This window comes from Protopterus annectens, chromosome 1.part0, assembly GCF_019279795.1.
Source record: "Protopterus annectens isolate FY-2018-M chromosome 1.part0, PAN1.0, whole genome shotgun sequence".
NCBI classification, from domain to species: Eukaryota; Metazoa; Chordata; order Ceratodontiformes; family Protopteridae; genus Protopterus; species Protopterus annectens.
Genome location: NC_056725.1, coordinates 1,199,405,427 through 1,199,425,661, shown reverse-complemented (window position 1 = coordinate 1,199,425,661; position 20,235 = coordinate 1,199,405,427). Strand labels below are relative to the sequence as shown.

At 43.3% G+C, this 20,235-nt stretch overlaps 1 protein-coding gene across 1 annotated transcript in view; it reads left to right on the top strand.

The window, feature by feature from the left end:
- NOC4L (nucleolar complex associated 4 homolog) overlaps positions 1-20,235 on the top strand; it is a 528,079-nt gene that overhangs the window by 198,971 nt on the left and 308,873 nt on the right. Inside the window, exon 9 of the mRNA XM_044065551.1 lies at positions 12,096-12,207. Coding sequence (XP_043921486.1) covers positions 12,096-12,207 — 112 coding nt within the window. The remainder of the gene's footprint in view (positions 1-12,095; positions 12,208-20,235) is intronic.

Genomic DNA, 20,235 nt, shown 5'->3' with positions numbered 1-20,235 from the left:
GTGGCACTGATTCCCCAAGTGAGGATCTCACCTTTGGTGAGACCATTACTAAGATGCAAAATTTCTTTAAATGGCATAGCAGCCAAGTCACTGAGACTCAAAAAAGATGTTATGAATTACTTCAGTTGGAGTCTCCTAGCCCTTCTGCAGTGCCCCCCGTACATCCTGCACTTCTGGATGCATTCATGGGTGCTTCTAAAATTCCTGATTCACAGCCCCCGACCCCCAAGCATTCCAGACAGATTCTATAAGGTGCCTGAGGCAGCAGCTTTTCTCAACAAGATCCCTTCTGTAGATCCTGCAGTTATCTCTGTGACCATGGACAAAACTTCCAAATTGCTCCCCTCCACTTCTCTTCTGCCCTCTGATAGAGAGCAGGATGATGAAACGCCTGGGAATGAAGCTATATACTTCTGCCACCCTGGCAGTAAGAGCCATCATCTATCAGACATATATGGCTTAATATGCCCTGGCTCTCATGGCAGATAAAACAGTTAGGAGAACTACCTGATTCCCCTGCTAAGGCGAAGATCTCTTGCCTCCTGAGTTTTTGCACCCAGGTCACAAAACTTCAAGTGCAGCTACTATGGTGTAGAAGCATTAGCAGAGGAAGCAGGCTTTTAAACCCCCAACTAATCACATGACATGACATTCTTTTGTATGTTGTAACTAGATTCTGATGAAGTCAGGTTTGTTCTGACACAAGCGCTTAATCAAGTTTATTAAACATTTTTTTAGTGACTGCAGCCTGTTCCCTTCATTCCAGAGTGCTGTTTTTGTTTTTTTACAAACAGATCTTGTTTAGATGGTAGGAGGCTTGGGAAACAAGGTTAGAGGCATGTAGAAATTTACAGGGTTTTGGTGTTGGGAGATGCTTCCGACAGTTCGTTTTGGAGTGATCTGAGGACTGCAGTGCAATGACTCTGCATAAGTTTGGTACAGACATTCGAGTGAGTACAGAAGTCAGGTCAAATATCCAACATTCCAGAATATTAATTATTCAGGCAAAATGAAATGAGTGCAGAAGATTTGACCTTCCAAGTACAGAATTTACAGACAGTGTAATGAGTGCAGAAGCTACGGACATTAAGATTTGATTTGGATATTGTTGACCTCTACCTCCACTGTACATAGTAAATCATTCTTAACCGAACTGTAGTTTGTGCAGATTTTTTTACGCTGAAAGCTACAAGAAGATTTGTCACACAAAGGAGAAACTGGCACCTATTCAGCACAGCTCTGGGTAATTAAAAGACATTCATTCCAGTCTCATTCCAATTTCTTTCAGTTATTTCCAGTTCATTTCAGTAGTCTACAGTCTTGTTTCTTAGATTATGCAAATCTTGGGAAACTGTGTGTGTCTTGAGACTGGTGCTGGCAGTGTACTAACAGGAAGCGCTGATGTCCTTCCCCAGAGTTAATTGTACTGTCCTTTGCTATGATATGCAGCACAGAAGAAAGTCCCATGTTTTGAATCTTTCAGGACTTTTCTTTCACTGGGAATGCTGCACCCTGCAGGAGTATGCCACGTATTATTAAACATTTCAGATTCTTTTATTGCTCTGTGTTGGATGTATGGTGCTGACATGTGGTCCCTGGGGACAAATCGGCAAGGAGGCCCTTATTAACTGCAAGTGTAAGGTGTCTTGAGACAACTTTGCCTGCGGTAGTATGGTGGACTCCTATGAATCCAAACTCCTTACAGTGAAAAATTCAATACTTGTATCCCTTCCATTGTATCACCAGACCCTCCACCAAAGTGGAGAAGTGGTAGGTGTGGAAGGGAGAGGACTGAAGAACCTTTGCTGTGGCTGCACACTCTAGGGGGGTTGAACTTGTGTAGTTGCTCTACCATATCTACAGGAACACTGGCATCATTTTGGAGGGTTGTGGTTACAGTGAAATATTGTCCATTGATTAGTGTCTCCTACCCAGGATGATGGTAGGATATCTTATATCATATCTGCTTGCTTATGCACTGGAGTTACTTATGCATGTTTTGGTCTTAATTAGGGCAGAAAGGACAGCCTATTGTCTTCCCCTGAAAAAGGCAAGTAAGCGTAACCATGTTATTTCATTCCCCAACCCCCTGCCAGCTTCAGCAGGTGTCCCAAGTCTCAAATCAATTTAGGGTTGCCATGGTCGTACTCAAGGCTTTGTCCTTGTTCATTATCTGATTTGGCCCCTTGAGGAGTTCTTTGGTTGACATACTTTGTGGTGATAGCATTGCACACTGGCCATATTTCAACTATGTTTTCCTTTGGTAAATGTAGAATCACTGCTGGTTATCAATCAGCTAACATTCCATTTAAATTTTAGACATTCATCAAGGACTTTAGTACATTATGTTGCTTGGTAATATTCTGATCATCACATCTCTTTGGTGGTTAGAAACTCCATTTTGTACAACTCATCCTTTGTAGCGTCTCATCAAGATCCAAGAAAGTTCGAAAGCTTATTTCTTTTATTAGGTATATCCTTAAAGGTAATGCACACTTTGACATATACTTCACTATTTAACACAACTTGAGAGACCTCAACATTTGTTCACCAAAAGATTTGGGGTCTCTGTACCCTTAGTTATTCTAATACATTCAAAGCTCTGTACAGCTACCTTGTATCAGATTCCTGAGGGATGATCTCTGCCTTAGCCTTCCATGCTATGAATGACCCATCATTCCTTTACCTAAGGCAGAACCACTGGTAAAGCAAACACCTGTTCTAGAGACTTAAACTTTTATTGCCAAATCAGCAACCCGAAATGGACATTACAGATAACCTAATCCAAAGTATATTCCATTTCTGGATATGGCTGCTCTTACCTGTCAAACAGTAGTTTTCTAACATAATTTAAAACCTGTCTGGATGACTTGATGGGTGATCACAAATTCTCACTGTAGATTGCGTAATGGGGTAGCATATTATTGTCCCTAATAGTACTGAATGATGTGGCTGAGCTTCCCAGTGTTCTCCTTTGGCAGTAAGCTTAGTAAAACCCCTGAGTCAAACATCTGAAGTCTGGACCCTGTTGGATGGTGAAAACACCAAGCAGTTAAGACGGGCAAATTACCTGAAGATGACATGTTAATCGATGGAGATTCATTATGGATTTACAGAGCTTACCTTGGTATTAATCTGTTCAGACAAGGTTAACTAGTTGACCTGAGACCAGCCATAGCTAGGTAATTTGTGACCCCACTTAACCCAGTTGAGGACCCCCCAGAAAAGTCTTTTGCAACTGTAAACTGTAGCAAGAAGCTTATACAAGCTTTGTACTACAGCTAAGCTACTAAACATGTTCATTTGTGATATGTTGGCTGTTACTGGTGAAAGAATTCCAGAACTTGGCTGACACAAGATTGGCAGATCTTCACTGTCAATCAAGTCCCCTGGCAGTTTGCTACTGTGGCTCCCACTCTTTTCCCTCACCATTCTTGCAGTGCTGAGATGAGCAGGGCAAGAGTTCTATTTACATTTCACTATGTGAGAGAAGAGGGCATTTTCCTTGCATTTGAGATGCAAGCTTGCACAGTTTGTAGTGATGTCATACATTTTCTATTTGGTAGTTATGCAGAAGCTGATGACTACCTTTTATATTCAGCTGTGTGTCATTCACTTGTGAAAGTGAATGTAGCTTTCAGGCATTCCTTAGTTCTCAGCCTGCCAGGCAGACTGTGTGTAAATGCGGGTGTATAGGCACTAGTTTGGCATCTCAAAATTATTGAGTTCTAGTTGCATGTTACATCTGGCAAATTGAATGAACAACAGTTTAATCTCGCCAGAGAGGTTCATAAGTTGTTACTTGGCATGCCTCCAAGCCTTGTCTGGATAAGTGACTTCAGTATCACTGAATAGATAAATGAAGGTGGAGGGAATCTAATTCTGTACCACAGGAACTACAGCTTACAGCCTTAACCCTCTGTTCCAACTCCAGACAGGTAAAATGAAATGCACACCCAGTACCTCTCCTTGGCAAAAGGGGATGAAGGAGTTGAATGTTAAAAGGCGTTTAAACAGTGGATAGTTTTTCATAGGATCATAGGAGGTTACTAGGCCAATGGCCTTAGATCCTTTTTAATCCTAGCCATTCATGTCCTAGTTTTTCCAGTTATGTCCACAGACTAAAATGGCTTTGATATATGCCTGTGCCTTAGGGCATCCACAAGGTGCCCCTATACATAAGGGCAACAGTTGACAAGCCAGGAGTGAATTTACGATTTCCCATCCATTGGTACAAATTACATTTGAAGAGGATTAGGGAAGAGCTCTGTTTCACACGAATGGGGAGTCTATTCCAGAGAAGGAATGCTGTGAGCCACATGCTCGTCTGCCCAACATATTTGGTTTGTTACAGACGAGGTTTAGATCCTTTGATTGGGTAGTTGTAGTGCGGTTTGTTTTGGCGTACAGTTAAGAACATTTTGGCTGTGTCCCTGCTGCTTAAATTGCTGGAGGGTTTGCAGTTTGCAATGATGTTTATCGTGTTACCCTGCTGCAGTCATCACACTTGGGTTATTCTGTCATCAGGCGGTCCAGCAGTCGGCCTGAATTCCAAAGTCTTGGTCCGGCGTCGGTTGCTGTCGCTTCTTCCCTGACGTCAGTGCGCCAGGGGTATATGAGGCATCCAACACCATTTTCTTCAGTCTTTCTTGCCACGCGGTGCCTGAAGCAGAAGCAGTTCGCAAGTGCCGGTCGGCCGACACCTGAGATTTTCGAATTGAATTTCAGTCCGAAGTCTTCAAAGCTAAGTACCCTGTTGGGAACCTTTTCTTGCCTCAGTCCGATGTCAGAAAAAGTTAACAATTGCATTTCTTGTGGGAAGCAAATACCTCATAAGGACTTTCATTCTTATTGTATACCTTGCCTAGGCCCAGACCACGACGTCACTGGTTGTCGGTTTTGTGCTAGGTTCAGTAAGCGAACTATAAAGTGACGCTTTTATTTCGCACGACACTACTTCGGTAGGAAATTTAATTACACTATGCCGTCAGAGCAACCAACTACCGGCATGCATAAAAAACACAAAGATAAAGACAGGCAGCCTAGATACAAGCCAGACTCCGAGGCTTCGGCTGGGCTGGTCGCCGGTTCTCCGGTTTTCAGTGAGGTGCCTACGCAGCCCCTGCTGACAGCAGAATTGGAACCCCAGACCGCTTCGGATTCTCAAGCAGAGAGTTCTAGGCTGACGCAGCCATTTTCTTTAGGCCCTACCGACAACATTGCAGAAGGAGAAGCCGGTGCTACGGAAACACCTTTGGTTACAGAAGGTGTCTTCAGACCGACTACTCTCACTATAAAATCTTATGCTAAGCTTAAGACTCCTCTAAAACCAAAAAAGACTGCACAACAGTCTCCAGTTCAAGGCCCCATGCCTAAGAAACAGATGCTTAAAATGGCTGAGGATTTGATTTCTTTAATCAGGGGTTCCCAACCCCCCCCAGACAAAAGGCCTAGACAAGAGTAGGATTATGCCTCCTCTGATCAAGTGTCTATTTCCTCAGGCTCCTCTGAGGAACAGGATTACTCCTTCCCCCTTATGAAGATTCTGATGCTGAAGATTCCATTCCCTCAGCTTCTCCCCCTGAAGATTATTGCTTTGGGGTAACCTTACATACCATGAGTGAACATTTCCACTGGGAAGGTCAGGACTACTCCGACTCAAAGAAAAGGCTCCGGGAGTTTCTTTTACTCCCCCAGCACAGACCACTTGCTATCCCTCCAGTTTTAGACATTGTGGATGATGTTTACTTAGAATCTAGTCTAAATCCAGATTCTCTGCCTCCTGCTCCAGCCAAACCAGATAGATATTATAGAGTGCCTGACTCTCACAAATTCCTTTACAAAAGCCCTGTTGCTGATCCAGAGACAATCTCCCAGGGTCCCAAAGAGGCTAAGGCTTCTATGGCTAAAAATCCTGTACCCTCTGAAAGGGACTCCAGAGCACTAGACAGGTGGGGGAAGAAGGTTTACACCTCAGCTACTCTAGCTATGAGAGCACTAAATTGTCAATTTCACATGCTGAAATACCAGCAATTTCTAATGTCTCAAATAAAACGAAAGATGAGCATGCACCCTCAACAGTCTGAATTCAAAGAAATGCAGGATCTGTTGCATGCAGCTGAACAGGTGGGCAAACATACTTTACAATGTGGATTTGATTCCTTGGAAGCTTCCTGTAGAGCAGCTGTTACTGGGTCTGTTATACGTAGGCATGATTGGTTAAAGGAACAAACTCTGCCTGATCATGTTAAAGCAAAGTTACTAGATGCACCCTTACAGCAGGATGTTTTATTTGGGGTTAAAGCAGAAGAGGTTTTAAAGAAAATGGAGGATAAGGCAAAATCTATGCAGACGGTCAAAGATTTCTTACAGGTACAACCCCCACACTTCAGCAGAAATTGGCCAGCAAAATATTGGTCCTTTCCAGCTTCTGACAGACCACAGAGGGGTAAATACAGACGCCCAAGGGGCAGAGGACAAGCACAAATCCCTTACAAACCTCGACAATGGGGCACTGCAACACAGAAGGGAGGAGAAGACAGGTCCCAAACTACTAGAAGACAAACACCATGACTTCAACCTCAAGCTGCCAAGCAAAAATCTCTTGGCAGCTCCCTTGGGAGGAAAATTTGCATTTTTTATAGACAACTGGCGCATCATCACAAAGGACAAATGGGTCCTAGACATTATCTCACAAGGATACAGATTCCATTTCCACACCTTGCCAAGGATAAAAGGAATGCCAAACCTGCCACAAAATCAATGGGCAGAGGCACAAAAACAAATTACAGCTCTCATGGACATGAGAGCCATTCAACTGGTACCTACACAGGAACAAGGCCAAGGACTTTACTCGAGGCTCTTTCTAGTCCCCAGAAAGGACAATGCTTGGAGACCCATTCTGGACCTTTCAATTCTAAACACCTTCTTGCAAGTACCCAAATTCAAGATGCTAACACTACAGCAGCTTCTTCCCATGTTGGGCAAGAAAGCTTGGCTAGTAACGTTGGACCTCAAGGAGGCATACCTGCATGTCCCTATCAGACAAAATTGCAGAAGATACCTCCGTTTCATTGCAGGTTCAACCCATTACCAATTCTCTGCACTGCCCTTTGGCTTATCTACTGCACCCAGGGTCTTCACAAAATGCCTGGCACCAGTAATTACATACTGCAGACAAAGAGGAATTCAAATATACCCATACCTGGACGACTGCCTCATCCAAGCAGAAAGCCAAGGACATTCTCTTACAACATCTGACTTTTGTAAAACACTTTCTAAGTTGCCTAGGGTACACAGTAAACGAAAAGAAATCAAAACTAGTGCCCTCACAAAACATGACATTCTTGGGTGCCAGCTTGAATGCAACGGCCCAGATGGCTTATCTGTCTCCAGACAAACAACTACAACAAACTGAATACTTCAAAATTATGGCAACAAAGACCCAACTCCCTGCAAGAAAATTTCTGCAGGCCTTGGGCTTCATGGCATCTTGTATACTACTAATACCATTTGCAAAACTGCATACGAGGAAATTACAATGGTACCTCAAAAGCGTATGGACTCAACACACCCACAGCTTGGAAACAATGATACCTCTCATTTCCTGCCTTCAACAGGAGTTTCTATGGTGGTCACAGGCATGTCACCTCAACAAGGGTCAGCCTTTCACCTTACCCCCAGCCAGGCAAACTATGACAACAGATGCATCGGACTATGCCTGGGGGGCACACATGGCAGGATGGTGCGTTCAAGGCATATGAACTGCAGATCAAAGAAATCTGCACATCAATCAAAAAGAAATGCTAGCTGTACAGAATGCTCTGACAGCCTTCAGGGACCTCTTACATCCAGGACAGCTTATAATAAGGACAGACAACACCACAGTAATGTGGTACATAAACAGACAAGGGGGTACACACTCCTACCCTCCATGCAGGCAAGCAATGACCTTGTGGAACACAGCACTGGCTTACCAAGTTCAACTGCAGGCTCAATTCCTGCCAGGAAAAAAGAACACATTGGCAGACAACCTAAGCAGAAACATCATGGATCCCCACGAGTGGAAACTGGATCCACAAGTATTTGCAATGATAACTCAAAAATGGGGGCGCCCAGACATAGACCTGTTTGCCAACCCCCAGAACCATCAGCTTTCAAAATTTTGCACAAGGACATTTCACCATCAAGCTTGGAAAGTGGATGCACTCTCATTCAGTTGGAAAATGCTGACAGTATATGCCTTTCCTCCATTGCCCCTTCTCACAAAGGTGCTGTTGAAAGTCAGGATGGAGAGACCTCGAATGATACTCATTGCCCCAGACTGGCCACGCCAGCACTGGTACCCACTACTAAGGAACATGGCCCAGGGCCCTCCATGGATTCTACCACAAATTCCTCATCTACTTACACAGCAAGGCAGTCAGATTCTACACAGCCAGCTCAAAACCTTAAATTTGGCTGCATAGCACATCACCTAAGCAACCAGCCAGACCCTCTTTCACAAGCTGTTATGGATGTCATTCTGGAGGCCCAGCACCAGGAAAGCCTACTCAGACAAATGGAAAAGATTTTGCGCCTGGAACCAAGCTAAAGGCCAAAGTACCCTTCAGCCGAACATGCCTCAGATTCTACAATATTTAACTGAGATGTTACATAAAGGACTTTCTTTTTCATCTATTAAAATCCACGCCTCAGCTATTTCAGCTCACTACAACACGGATCCTCCCTTATTTTCACATCCTCTTCTAAGGCAGTATCTCAGAGGGGCAAAAAACATTAGGCCTCCCAGGAGAGCGCCAACACCAACTTGGGACCTAAATTTTGTTCTGGAAAAACTTAGGCTGCCACCTTTTGAGCCAGCTTTCTCAGCTGACTTAAAGTTTATATCATGGAAGACTGCCCTGCTGCTAGCAATTACTTCAGCCAGAAGAGTCTCCGAGCTACAGGCACTCATGGCAGTAGAGCCTTTCCTCATTTTTTATCAAGACAGAGTCTCTCTACGAACTAACCCCTCCTTTATGCCAAAGGTGGTATCCAGTGTGGCTCTAAATCAAACCATCCACTTACCCACCTTCTTTCCAAATCCACAGAACAAAGGAGAAAGACTTCTGCATTCCTTGGACATTCACAGGCAACTATGTTACTACTTGGATAAAACTAAGGCTTTCAGAAAATCTGACCAACTTTTTGTATCCTATGCTACAGCATCACAAGGAAAGGCCATCTCAAAACAGACCATTTCCAAATGGATAGGACATTGCATACGTCTCTGCTACACCCATCATGGAAAACCAGTTCCTGCTAGCATAAGGCCCCACTCCATCAGGGCAGCAGCTACATCTACAGCCTTCCTCAGGGGGGTGCCAACCAAGGATATTCTGGAAGCTGCAACTTGGAGTTCAGTACACACCTTCACCAAACACGATCACTTACCACTTTACTCTAAGACTAGAGCTGGCTTCGCCACTCCAGTTTTGCAGGGCCTTCTAGCCTCCTCTAACCCTGTTTGACTCCACCTCCCATCCTTAGCTTTGGGATTCTACCCAAGTGTGATGACTGCAGCAGGGTAACACGATGAACATAGTACAGTTTTTTACCTACCATAAATGTAGATGTTCGAGTGTATACCCTGCTGCAGTCCAGGTTACCCTCCCTCCATGCCCTCTGACCTAACTAAAACTTTTCAATACCTTAAAATTTGATACAAACTGTGTGGTGTATTTGCTTATAGCTGGAGGGATGTTTTGTTTGTGCTAAGCTTTTATTATTGGTACTATCTACTGACCATCTTTTGGGGGGCACCTGATATCTGGGGCAAGAAAAACTGAAGAAAATAGCGTTGGATGCCTCTTATATACCACTGGCGCACTGACGTCAGGGAAGAAGCAACAGCAACCGACGCCGGACCAAGACTTTGGAATTCAGGCCAACTGTGGGACCGCCTGACGACAGAATAACCCAAGTGTGATGACTGCAGCAGGGTATACACTCTAACATCTACATTTATGGTAGGTACAAAACTGTACTTTTTGTGGTCTGATGGCATTCAAGGAGTTTTAACATTCTAATTTGGCAGCCAATGCTGCTTTTGCTGTTACTCCATTTGGTACTGCTGTAAAAAAAAAAAAAAAAAATTACATCAAAACCACCAAGGCTTAATATAAAATTAGACAATGTGTGTGGTGGAGGCAATGTTCCAGGCAAGAGGTTGTTGAGACACTGAGGACATGTACGTGCTGCAGATGCAAGTTAAATTTATAGACCCCTGTGCTTGCATGCTGTGCCATTAGAGCTTTTAAAAAAATGATTGAACTTGCTTGATACTGTGTGGTTTGTGGTGATGTAAACCACGTACTGAATTAACTTTAGATGTGATGTAAGGTAAGTGTTGAGTCTTAATGCCACTGCAGACAGTGTGGGTAGGGTCACGTATCAGCAGTTACTACTGGGTCAGGCTGTGTCAAGTGTTTTCTCCCCTCTTAGAGATTGCACTGCTTTTAGCTTGAGAATAAATGTTGCATTAAGATACAAAGTATACCAGTATATTAAGCAGTTAAGAAAAAGTAGGTGGTTTTAAGCTACAAAATGTTTGATTCTGCCTGACATGTTCCTTCACAATTTTGCAGTGTGGTTAGTATTTGTGTTAGTACGTGATGCACAACCAATGACATTTGTAACTAGAAAAGAAGTATGAGCAGACCAGAGTTTGGCTGTCATTGATGTATTTTATGTTTTTAGTTTTATGCATTATTTATTGCTGTTTCTTTGTAATACATTTATGCATGATATTTTGATAAAAAGCACCTTAATGAAGTTGAGCAGATTTTAACTGAAAGTGTATATTTTACGGTTTAGAAAGTAAGAATTTTATTTAATGTATAAAAATGATGGTGTTTCTGGTGTCATGCAAACCAGATTGTGGATCTCTGTTGATGACTGAGCAACACTCTGAAAGATATTTAAGATTGTAATTTTAGCAAATCAAGGCAGAACATTTTAGCAGCTGTCTGTTATGGTTATCCAGGATTTAATTGCAATGCAAGTTACAGTAAGGTGGGAGCACATTCATGTATTTTAAAAGATTTTTAATCTTTAAGAAATGTTTTATTTTGGGATCTGATCTTAAAAAAATAAGGGTTCAAAGAAGGATGGCTAAATGATGATTTTGTATCATGGTCTTATGACACTTCAGCATTGCAGATGCTGTGAAAGACCAAACCTGGCAAACATCAAAAGATTGAAGCAAAACTGGCTTCATGAATTGCAACTGTACCCTAACATAGGAGTGGAATCCATTGCTATCACAGGTTTAAAAAAATCCTTAACATGTGAAGAAATTAAAAACATTAAGCAAGAGAAAGGGGAACATGGCTATCACATTTTGTGTCTTCGGATTATGTAGGAAGGGCTGAAATGACCACTTCAGGGAAGACGTAGTTTTAAAAATTCTGAAGATGCATTGGTGATGGAAAGTAATTTAGTGGCATAATAGTAGGTAACTGGAGGGGAGTATTTAGCTTTACTACCGCATATGCTTTAGGGAGGAGGATAATGTTTGTAGCACCTTGAGTGAAAACTACGCTGGGGGGAAATAAGATGTCACATGACGATTGAGTTTGTCTTTTCAGAAAGGGTGGAAAATCTGAAAGAAACCTGACATTTTAAGACTTGAATTCATATCTGATTCTAAGTGTCAAATTTTTTGAAGGGTATGTGGCACACATGACTTGATTGTTGCATTGCTTGGTGATTTGATGAGATACTTTTCAGAGGTTGCAGAAATTAAAACTGCATAGGATTAATGGGTAGGGGATTAATTGTTGGGTTACTGGAAGAAAGGTAGTTGCCATGTATAAACCTGTTCATGCCATCATACACACTAAGATCTTGCTTTTTGTCAACTTGCAATGTGTACGTGTGGTTCTTTGAAAGCTGTTGACTATTTAATTGTGGTAATGGGGTGATTGTACAACATCAGTCAGTCTTCAGATGCAAACTTTTGATTTGAAGGTACTGATTATGTAGTGTTTATCACAGTACATCTTTGATGCACATTAACGGTATAAAATTAATGCTGTAATTTCCTTCTGCAGTTGCCCAGCAGCTTGTATAAAAAAGTTCTTGTAATTCTACATGAGACTATCCTGCCCCACATGAGGAAGCCAGTGCTTATGATAGATTTCCTGACTGCAGCCTATGAAGTGGGTTAGTATGCATACTTATATATTTTTTGTCTCTCGATTTTAGGCACCACTGCTAATTTTACTTTTCCTTCACAGGGGGTCAGCTAGTAGACCTGCTGTTATGTCCCATGGTGCATTGTAAAAGTAGATAAGTACTGCTTGGAGTGTTTAGTCTGCTCATTTCTTTATCTTCTGAGTAATGCTGGAGACCCCCTCGACTCAGTAGCTTTTATTTTTTCCCACCCTGTCATAAGAATTACTATGCTCTAAGCATCATTGAATTGTGTTGCTGTGTTTGACCCCACTGCAACTTAAGGCTCAAGTGGTACACTGCCCATTCTTTGAAAAAAATATTTTCTTGCATCTCCTGAGAGCCCTTTACTTTGCAACTTCAGCTCCTAGGTGCAGGTAAGGTTTAAAATAATATGTGGTTGAAAACCTTGGAGAACCAACATTAAAGATGCCAGTAATTTACAGATGGCTAAGCTGATAAGAAGTGATTTAGGTTTTTATCAATTCTTTCTTATTGTTAATGTTGTAGTCCTTGTGTGTTCTTACATTAACTTATGTTGCTTATTGTATTGTTTAATTTGTATGTGTTCTGCACCTTTAAGGGAGCTAATTGAGTTCTTAGCACGAACTATTTAAACCCATATAGTGTTTTCATCATTTAGTTCTGATGAAGTCCATGTTTACATTGTATTGGATGAAAGAACTTACCTTTTTACTTTTACTCATTGGATTTTTTTTTCATAAAAGCTTATTTTCATGGATACCTCTGTTCTGCATGGTGTGTTCCATCCATTTTATGTTTCTGTGGTGGACTTTTTTGGATTTATTCTGTATTGTTTCTGGAATTACGAATTCAGCCCTCCTCATACTGCATGTCTCTCTTGGTTATTGTATTTTATTTCTTCCAGTTTTACCTCCTGTATTTCTGATGGAAGAGCTGATCTCATGCTTAGATGTTGTTGCCAGCCCAGAAGCATCTGTCTGTTTCTGTGACCTGTCATCCTCCCTGTGGCTCATTTATTTAACATGCACATTGCCATGTCTGTCTCCAGTTGGTTATTCTAGGGACCTTGGCACCTATTAAAAATAACCCAGATTCTGTTAATGGCCTACTTGTTGCAGAACTGTCCCATGGGCGGAGGATGCTCTTAACCAGTGGACAGCTTTTTTGAGGGTGGGGAAGGTGGTATGGAGGCACAGTTGATTGCAGCTTGCAGACCTGTGTGATTGGGTAATGGGAGTGCAGGCAAAGATCAACACTAGGTTATTCTTGAGGATTCAGGCAATGTTTCCTCTTTGTCATGGTTTGTCTCGCACTAAGGCAGTGAACTGCATTTGTTTGCTTACCTATCCTTGAAGCAGGAGGTTGGCATGACCATGCTGCCAGACACCCAGTCAGGTTTTATCTGGCTGCATAAAGATAGCTGCTACCCAGCAGTGTGCTACATAGTGCTGGGAAAACTGGTGTATGAATACAGAGTAGCTCTCTTCCTTATGCTACAGGCAGCAGTGTGTAGTGTAAGCCACATGTACCATTGGGAGGGGTTAGGCCAGATGCGAGAGGAGTGTTTGCATGACTTAGCAGATTGGTTCACTCTTCTTAAACTACCAACTTTTGTCTTTGAGGAACAGTTGGGACTGATGAAGCGGTCACCTCAGACAGGGAAAATGGGTGGCAGGGGGATGAAATGGCTGTTCCATATGCAGGATTGAATGGGTCATTTTGGAGCAGAAAGGGGATCCACTCTGAGATCACGTGGATAGAAAAATGGATATATAAAAAACGCTTTGCATGGAAGCTTAAAGTAGTACGTGGATAAAGCAGTGAGGTCCACTGCAGTTTGCCTGTCTATTTTTTTAAGAAGTATAGAACTAGAAATCCATCTGAAGTAATGGAAGAGTATTTGAAACGTTTCTTCATAACACAGGTAGGGGGAAACATGAAAACTAGAAAGAAGTTAAACATTGTTGGCATCAGGTTCACATTATTGGTCAGAAAATTGATAGAAGCAGATTTCATCTTTTAGGAGTTATGACTGGGGGTCATTGGGGCCGCAGATGTCTATTACATTAAGCACTGGGTGTAAAACCGAAAACTATCCTGGACAGAGTCCCACTTCATGACATATACACACATGTGCACACAAGTGTGTGTGAGCACACTGCAAGTTAGAGAATCACTAATTCAGTTAGCATGAATTTGGGATGTGATCAGAAAGAGACCCTAACAAAATCCCATGTGGACATGGGAAAGATATGCAGACTCTGTAGAGAAGGCACCCCAGATGGGAATTGAACCAGAGAACCAAGCACTGCGAGGTAGCATCAGTAGTTGCACCACTGAAAAATCCATTATTAAATCCTTTGGAGTAATTGTTGAATAGCTAGAGGCCAGCGAAGTGCAAAATCCAAGGCAGCATGGATTCACAGCAAGAGTGCTTTATCCTGAGAACTGCAAACATTCTTGACTTGTTGACCAGTGTAATAAGCAAGTGAGGAGCTGTAAATACGACCTACCTCCATTTTAGGAAGACACTTGATACACCCAGAAAATTCAGTTTGTTTTTCAACTTGGACAGCTTAACACTTACGTTTTAGTATATGTTAATATAAATCAAAGTAAGATATTACAGTGGTAACCGTTTTAGTACAAAAATTTAAACAGTAAATAAGAAACTGGACAAAGAGGCAAGTGCAGTTTCAATTAGATAGTAAAAGCTACCTTGAAGAGGTAGGCTTTAAGGGATCTCTTAAACTGTTTAGTTTGATGACTCCTGTCACTCTGGCAGTAATTTCTAAAAGTATGGGTCCTACTAGGACTCTGCCCATGCCCTCAGAATTGCTAATAACCCCATGGTTGCAGACCAAGGTACTAGATACAAGTGCCAAGCAAGTAGTCCTTGTTTGGATTTCTGTTAGAATACACTTTGATGTATGGAATTAGTTGGTGGTGCTGGTGATGCCTGATTAACCAGTGCAACTCCCAGAGATTTGTGGATGTCATGATGTGGGATGGCCTATTCCCAGCACTGTAACTTAAAGATGTTCTTCTGTTTTCATGTTGCAGTATTCTCACATGTGAGATCCTCTGCCTCATGTGACCTGAACATCTGGCTCATCTACCAAAGCGTAAGCCAGGTTGCTGTCTGGTGCGTGGGATGTCACACGTGGTGCCATAAACTGTGGGCCATAAATGTGACGTCCGCATGCACAGACCTCAAAACTTCTCTGCTGCAGTTGAATGTCAGCTTGCTCATTCTGCTTTGTGTTATGGAAGGCATTAAAGATAAGCACCCCATTGGGGAATCTTCTTTTATTTTTGATAGTGCTTGGATTGCTGTTTTGTGCTTTTTTAATAACCGATGTCCTCTAGGAAGAGAAAATGTAAGTATGGTCGGCAAATTCCACACAAAGATACATATGACCTCTGCTTACTATGCTTAAGCCCATCCCACGACCATGTGACCTGTAAAATCTGTCAGTTGTTTGTCCATAAGACCTTGCGCAGCCATCTTGCAGCCCTTAAATTGTTTGAGAACCAGTGACTAAAACACTTGGTCCTAGGTAAGGATCCTGAACCAGCCATCGAAGTGGAGCCCCGTAAAAAGAAGGCGAAGGTCTCAAGACTTGCTGCTGCCCCTCTGACTTTGGATGTCCTGCTAGCTATCAGTAGGGGTTGAGGAACGTTCAGAAGAAATGGCGACTTTGCCGGGTACCATGTTGGAAGCCACCCTAGCATCTTCATTTGGCATGTCAGCAGAGGTTTCTGCGACGTCTGCCTCAGCCGATGTTGAGGGGGAACTGGGCTTGGCTGGAAGCTGCCTTCAGTTTCTGAACAGGGCCCCTCGGCCCCAGGTCTGATGCCTGACACTAGGCCTTTGGCACCTCAAACTATTCACAAGACTCCTATCAAGAAAAAAAAAAACAGGCATTTTTCTGCCCCAGTGAAAGACCAGCCAGACTGGTAAACTTTTTCCCAGTCCCTTTTTCAGTCTTTTATGGTCCTTGAGGCCCACAACATCACATACTCCTGTTCTACCTACCCTTAGTCCCAGGCCTGCCTCTGCCAGCTGCATTCCTCTTCCTCAGACTCTGGAGGGAAGACTCTTCCTCTGATGAGTCTCTCACTTGACCCTCTCAGCTGGCCTCACCCCTGGAATACTGTTATCCAGATGGCTCTTTGGAGGGAGACTCCCCACCAGAAGATATCACCTTTGGGAAGATTATCTCCAAAATGAGAGAATACAAATGGGACTTCACCCAAATGACAGAGGTACAGAAAAGATATTTTGAGCGTCTCCAGATGGAGTCTCCCTCTACCTCTGCTAGTCCCTCTGTGATTCCAGCTTGCCTTGAGTCTTTGCTTCTGCCTCCAGGACCGCAGAATCCCAACCTGCAGCCCCAAAAAGGCCATATAGGTTCTTTAAAAGTCCCTGATAATCAAGTACCTTATCAAGCCACCCATGGCAGACCCAGCTGTCATTGTGGTGGCATCAGACAAGCAATCCAGGCAGATTCCTTTTTCTTTACTGCTGCCATCAGATAAGGATAGTAAGGTGATGGACAGACTGGTAAAAAAGATCTACACGTCCTCCACCCTGGCCTTTAGGGCCATTAATTACCAGACTTTCATGGTAAAGTATGCTCTAGGTCTGGTTTCCCAGGCATCTACATTGCTCTCTTCTATGCCTGATTCTCCTACAAAGCCCCAAGTTGCCTCTAAGCTTTCCTTAGCAGCACAGGTAGCCAGACATTCCATAAAATGCAGCTACAATGCTGCTGAAGCCTCAGCCAGATCAGCCATATCTGCCTCTGTATTACGCAGGTACCCCTGGCTCAGACTTCAACCCCTCCCTGATGATTTCAAGAACAAGATCCTGGATGCTTCCCCTGAAGAACAAGTTCCTCTTTGGCAAGCAGTCTGCTGAACTATTCAAAAGTTTGTAGGAAAAAAGCAAGAACTGCAGGACTTTGAAGCATCTTCTGGTATCTCCAGTTCCAAAATTCTACATGAACTACCCTGCCAAACCTAGCTTGGTTAGGAGGGCACCTGCTCCTTCCACTTCTTCCTCAAGCATAGGAAAGGGGCTAGGAAACCCTCATCCCCTAGAACTACTCCCTCCCATTGTACCCCCAGGCAGCCCTTTCTAGACAGAACAAACAATGCATGACTGCCTAAATCCCCTCCACCATCTCCCCCTGTCCACACGCCTCTCTCACTGTCTTCCCCTATGGCAGCAGATCACTTCAGACTACTGGGCCTTATCAGTAGTGGAAAAAGGGTACTTTATGATCTGGCAGGAAAAGCCATTACCAAAAGGTATACCACTACCTCCAAAAAAGCAAATTCATCTGATACCCCAGGTCATCCAGGATTTATTATTACAGGCCACCATAGAGAGGGTTCCAACAGGGCAAGAGGATCAAGGGTTTTACTCTAGGCTCTTCCTGGTTCCAAAAAAGGAGGGCCCATGGAGGCCTATACTGGACCTGTCCCTGTTACCCTTTCCTGCATGTACCCTCTTTCCGCATGCTATTCCCTACAAACTATTCTTCCACTTTTGACACATGGCACCTTCATGGCCACTTTGGACCAGAAGGAGGCTTATCTCCATACCCCATTCACCCAGACTTCAGGAGATTTCTACATTTTGCTGTGCCATCCTCACACTGTCAATCTACTGCCTTGTCCTCAGGTTTGCCTGCAAGACCAAGAGTTTTCACAAAGTGTTTAGCCCCGGCAGCCGGGCAGAAGAAGCGAGCACTCTTCAACCACACCTGAGATTCAGTATGTCTCTCTGAGGTCTGGGGTTTACTCTTAACATACTGAAGTCCTCCTTTACACTATCCCAAGACCATCTCTTCTTCGTTGCAGAATAAGGACAGACCTGATGAAGGCCTTCCTCCCACAAGACAAGGTCACTTCTCTAACAAGCTTCATACAACACCTAATTCTAGTGACCCACATCTCAGCCAGGGAATTTCTATGCCTTCTAGGCCTAATGGCAGCTACTCTTCCAATGCTGCTCCTTGCAAGGTTGCACATGAAGAAATTCCAGTGGTACTTGAAAAATATTTGGTCCCAGCACAATCACCCCCTAGACTTTCAAGTGCCGTTCCTGGATTGCCTGAAGAAAGAGTTTGGGTGGTGGATCCAGCAAATAAGCCTAAATCCAGGTCTTCCTGTACAGCCCACCAAGGCAGTCCAGTTCATGTACACAGATGCCTCCGATTGGGATGGGGGGGCCACCATGAACGGACTCTAGGTACAGGCTCAATGGGAGCCCTCTCTCCAGAAAAAAACATATCAGTTTGAGGGAAATGACTGCTCTCCTCTTAGTCCTAAGACCTTCCTCCTGCTCACACAACCTGGTCCCCTACAAGTCTTCACAGGCAACACCACAGTGACGTGGTACATCAGCAAGCGGGGGGGGGGGGGCAGAGCCTATTTACTTTACAGGCTGGCAATGCAAGCATGGGAATTGACCAATCAGTACAGTGTAACATTGCAGGCGGTATACACCCCATCACAGGACAACCATCAGGAAGATGCCCTCAGCAGATCTTTGTCTCTAAATCACAAATGGATGTTACACAGGGATGTCTTCTTAGACATTATCCACCAATGGGGCCTTCCACAGATGGATCTGTTTGCCTCCCCTCAGAACAGACAACTATGGGTCTGCTCCAGGCTCCCCTCACTACCAGTGTAGAAAGTAGATCCCTTTTCAATTTCATGAAAGGGGATGTTCCTCTATGCCCCCCCCTTCCCTCTCATCCAGAAGGTCCTGCTGAAAATTCAGCAGGGCAAACCAAAAATCTTGCTGGTGACCCCCCTATTAGCCAAGGCAGCATTGATTCTCCCTTTGTATCTCTTGCCAAGGGCAATCACCAGAAGTGGTTTCACAAGGTGGACCTTCTCTCACAACAGAAGGAGCCTCTTATCCATTCTCCTCTGCAAACCCTCTGTCTTACCCTGTGGATGATAAACTTCTGATCCCTTTCAGACACCTTTACTCAGAGGATGTGCTGTCTGTCCTGCCGAAGGCCAGGAAACCAACTACCAGGCGATCCTATTTATCAAAGTGGGAAGGGTTCTCCAGCTGGTGTCTTCAAAGGCAGCTAGACCCCTTCCAGGCGGATGTACCTCTAGCTCTAGCCTATTTGTGTGAGCTCCTAAAATCAGAACTTTCATATTTTTCAGTAAAAGTCCATTTGTCAGCCATTTTAGCCTACTTTACCTATGGATCCACCCCCCTATTATTGAGATTGGAGGTGAAACTTTTTCTTAAAGGGGTTCTCCACATCAGACCACCAAGGAAGCCTATCCCTCTTCCTTGGGACCTGAACTTGGTTCTAGAGAAGTTATAAAAACACTCAAAGTAAATATAAAAAAGGAACACCACAATAACAGCTTCGCCACATAGGTCCTCCTTCAACTTCAAAAGTTTATTCTGGTACCTCGGCCTTTCGCCTTCTTGGAATAACTTGCACATTAAAACTTGATCCACCCAGTGCTCCCATTAAACAGTTAATCAATTTGAATGTAATACCCTCACTACCAACATTCTGTTAATCAGAACTTTCTTTAAACAAGACATTAGAAATGTTTTTTTAGAAAAAATATTTATTGTATGTTTCATAAATAACACAATAATTCAATGTATAATATATGGCATTCCTATAAGGTTAAATTGACATCCAGATTCATTCCATTAGGATATAATGACTATAATTTATGATCATTCTACATTCCAAATCTATTTGTATCCGTTCTAGAGAAACTGACCATTGCCCCCTTTGAGCCTGCAGCTTCTGCCACCGTAAAGATGTGCACCTGGAAGACTGTCTTGCTAGTAGCTCTTTCTTCAGCTGGAAGAGTCTCTGAGCTGTAAGCACTCCTGGCTACTCCATTCAGCACTATTTTCCATAGGGACAGGTTTTCTCTTCTTACTAACCCCTCCTTCATGCCCAAAGTGGTCAACAAAATGTCCCTTAACCAATCTGTCCATTTGCCTACCTTCTTCCCTTCAGCACA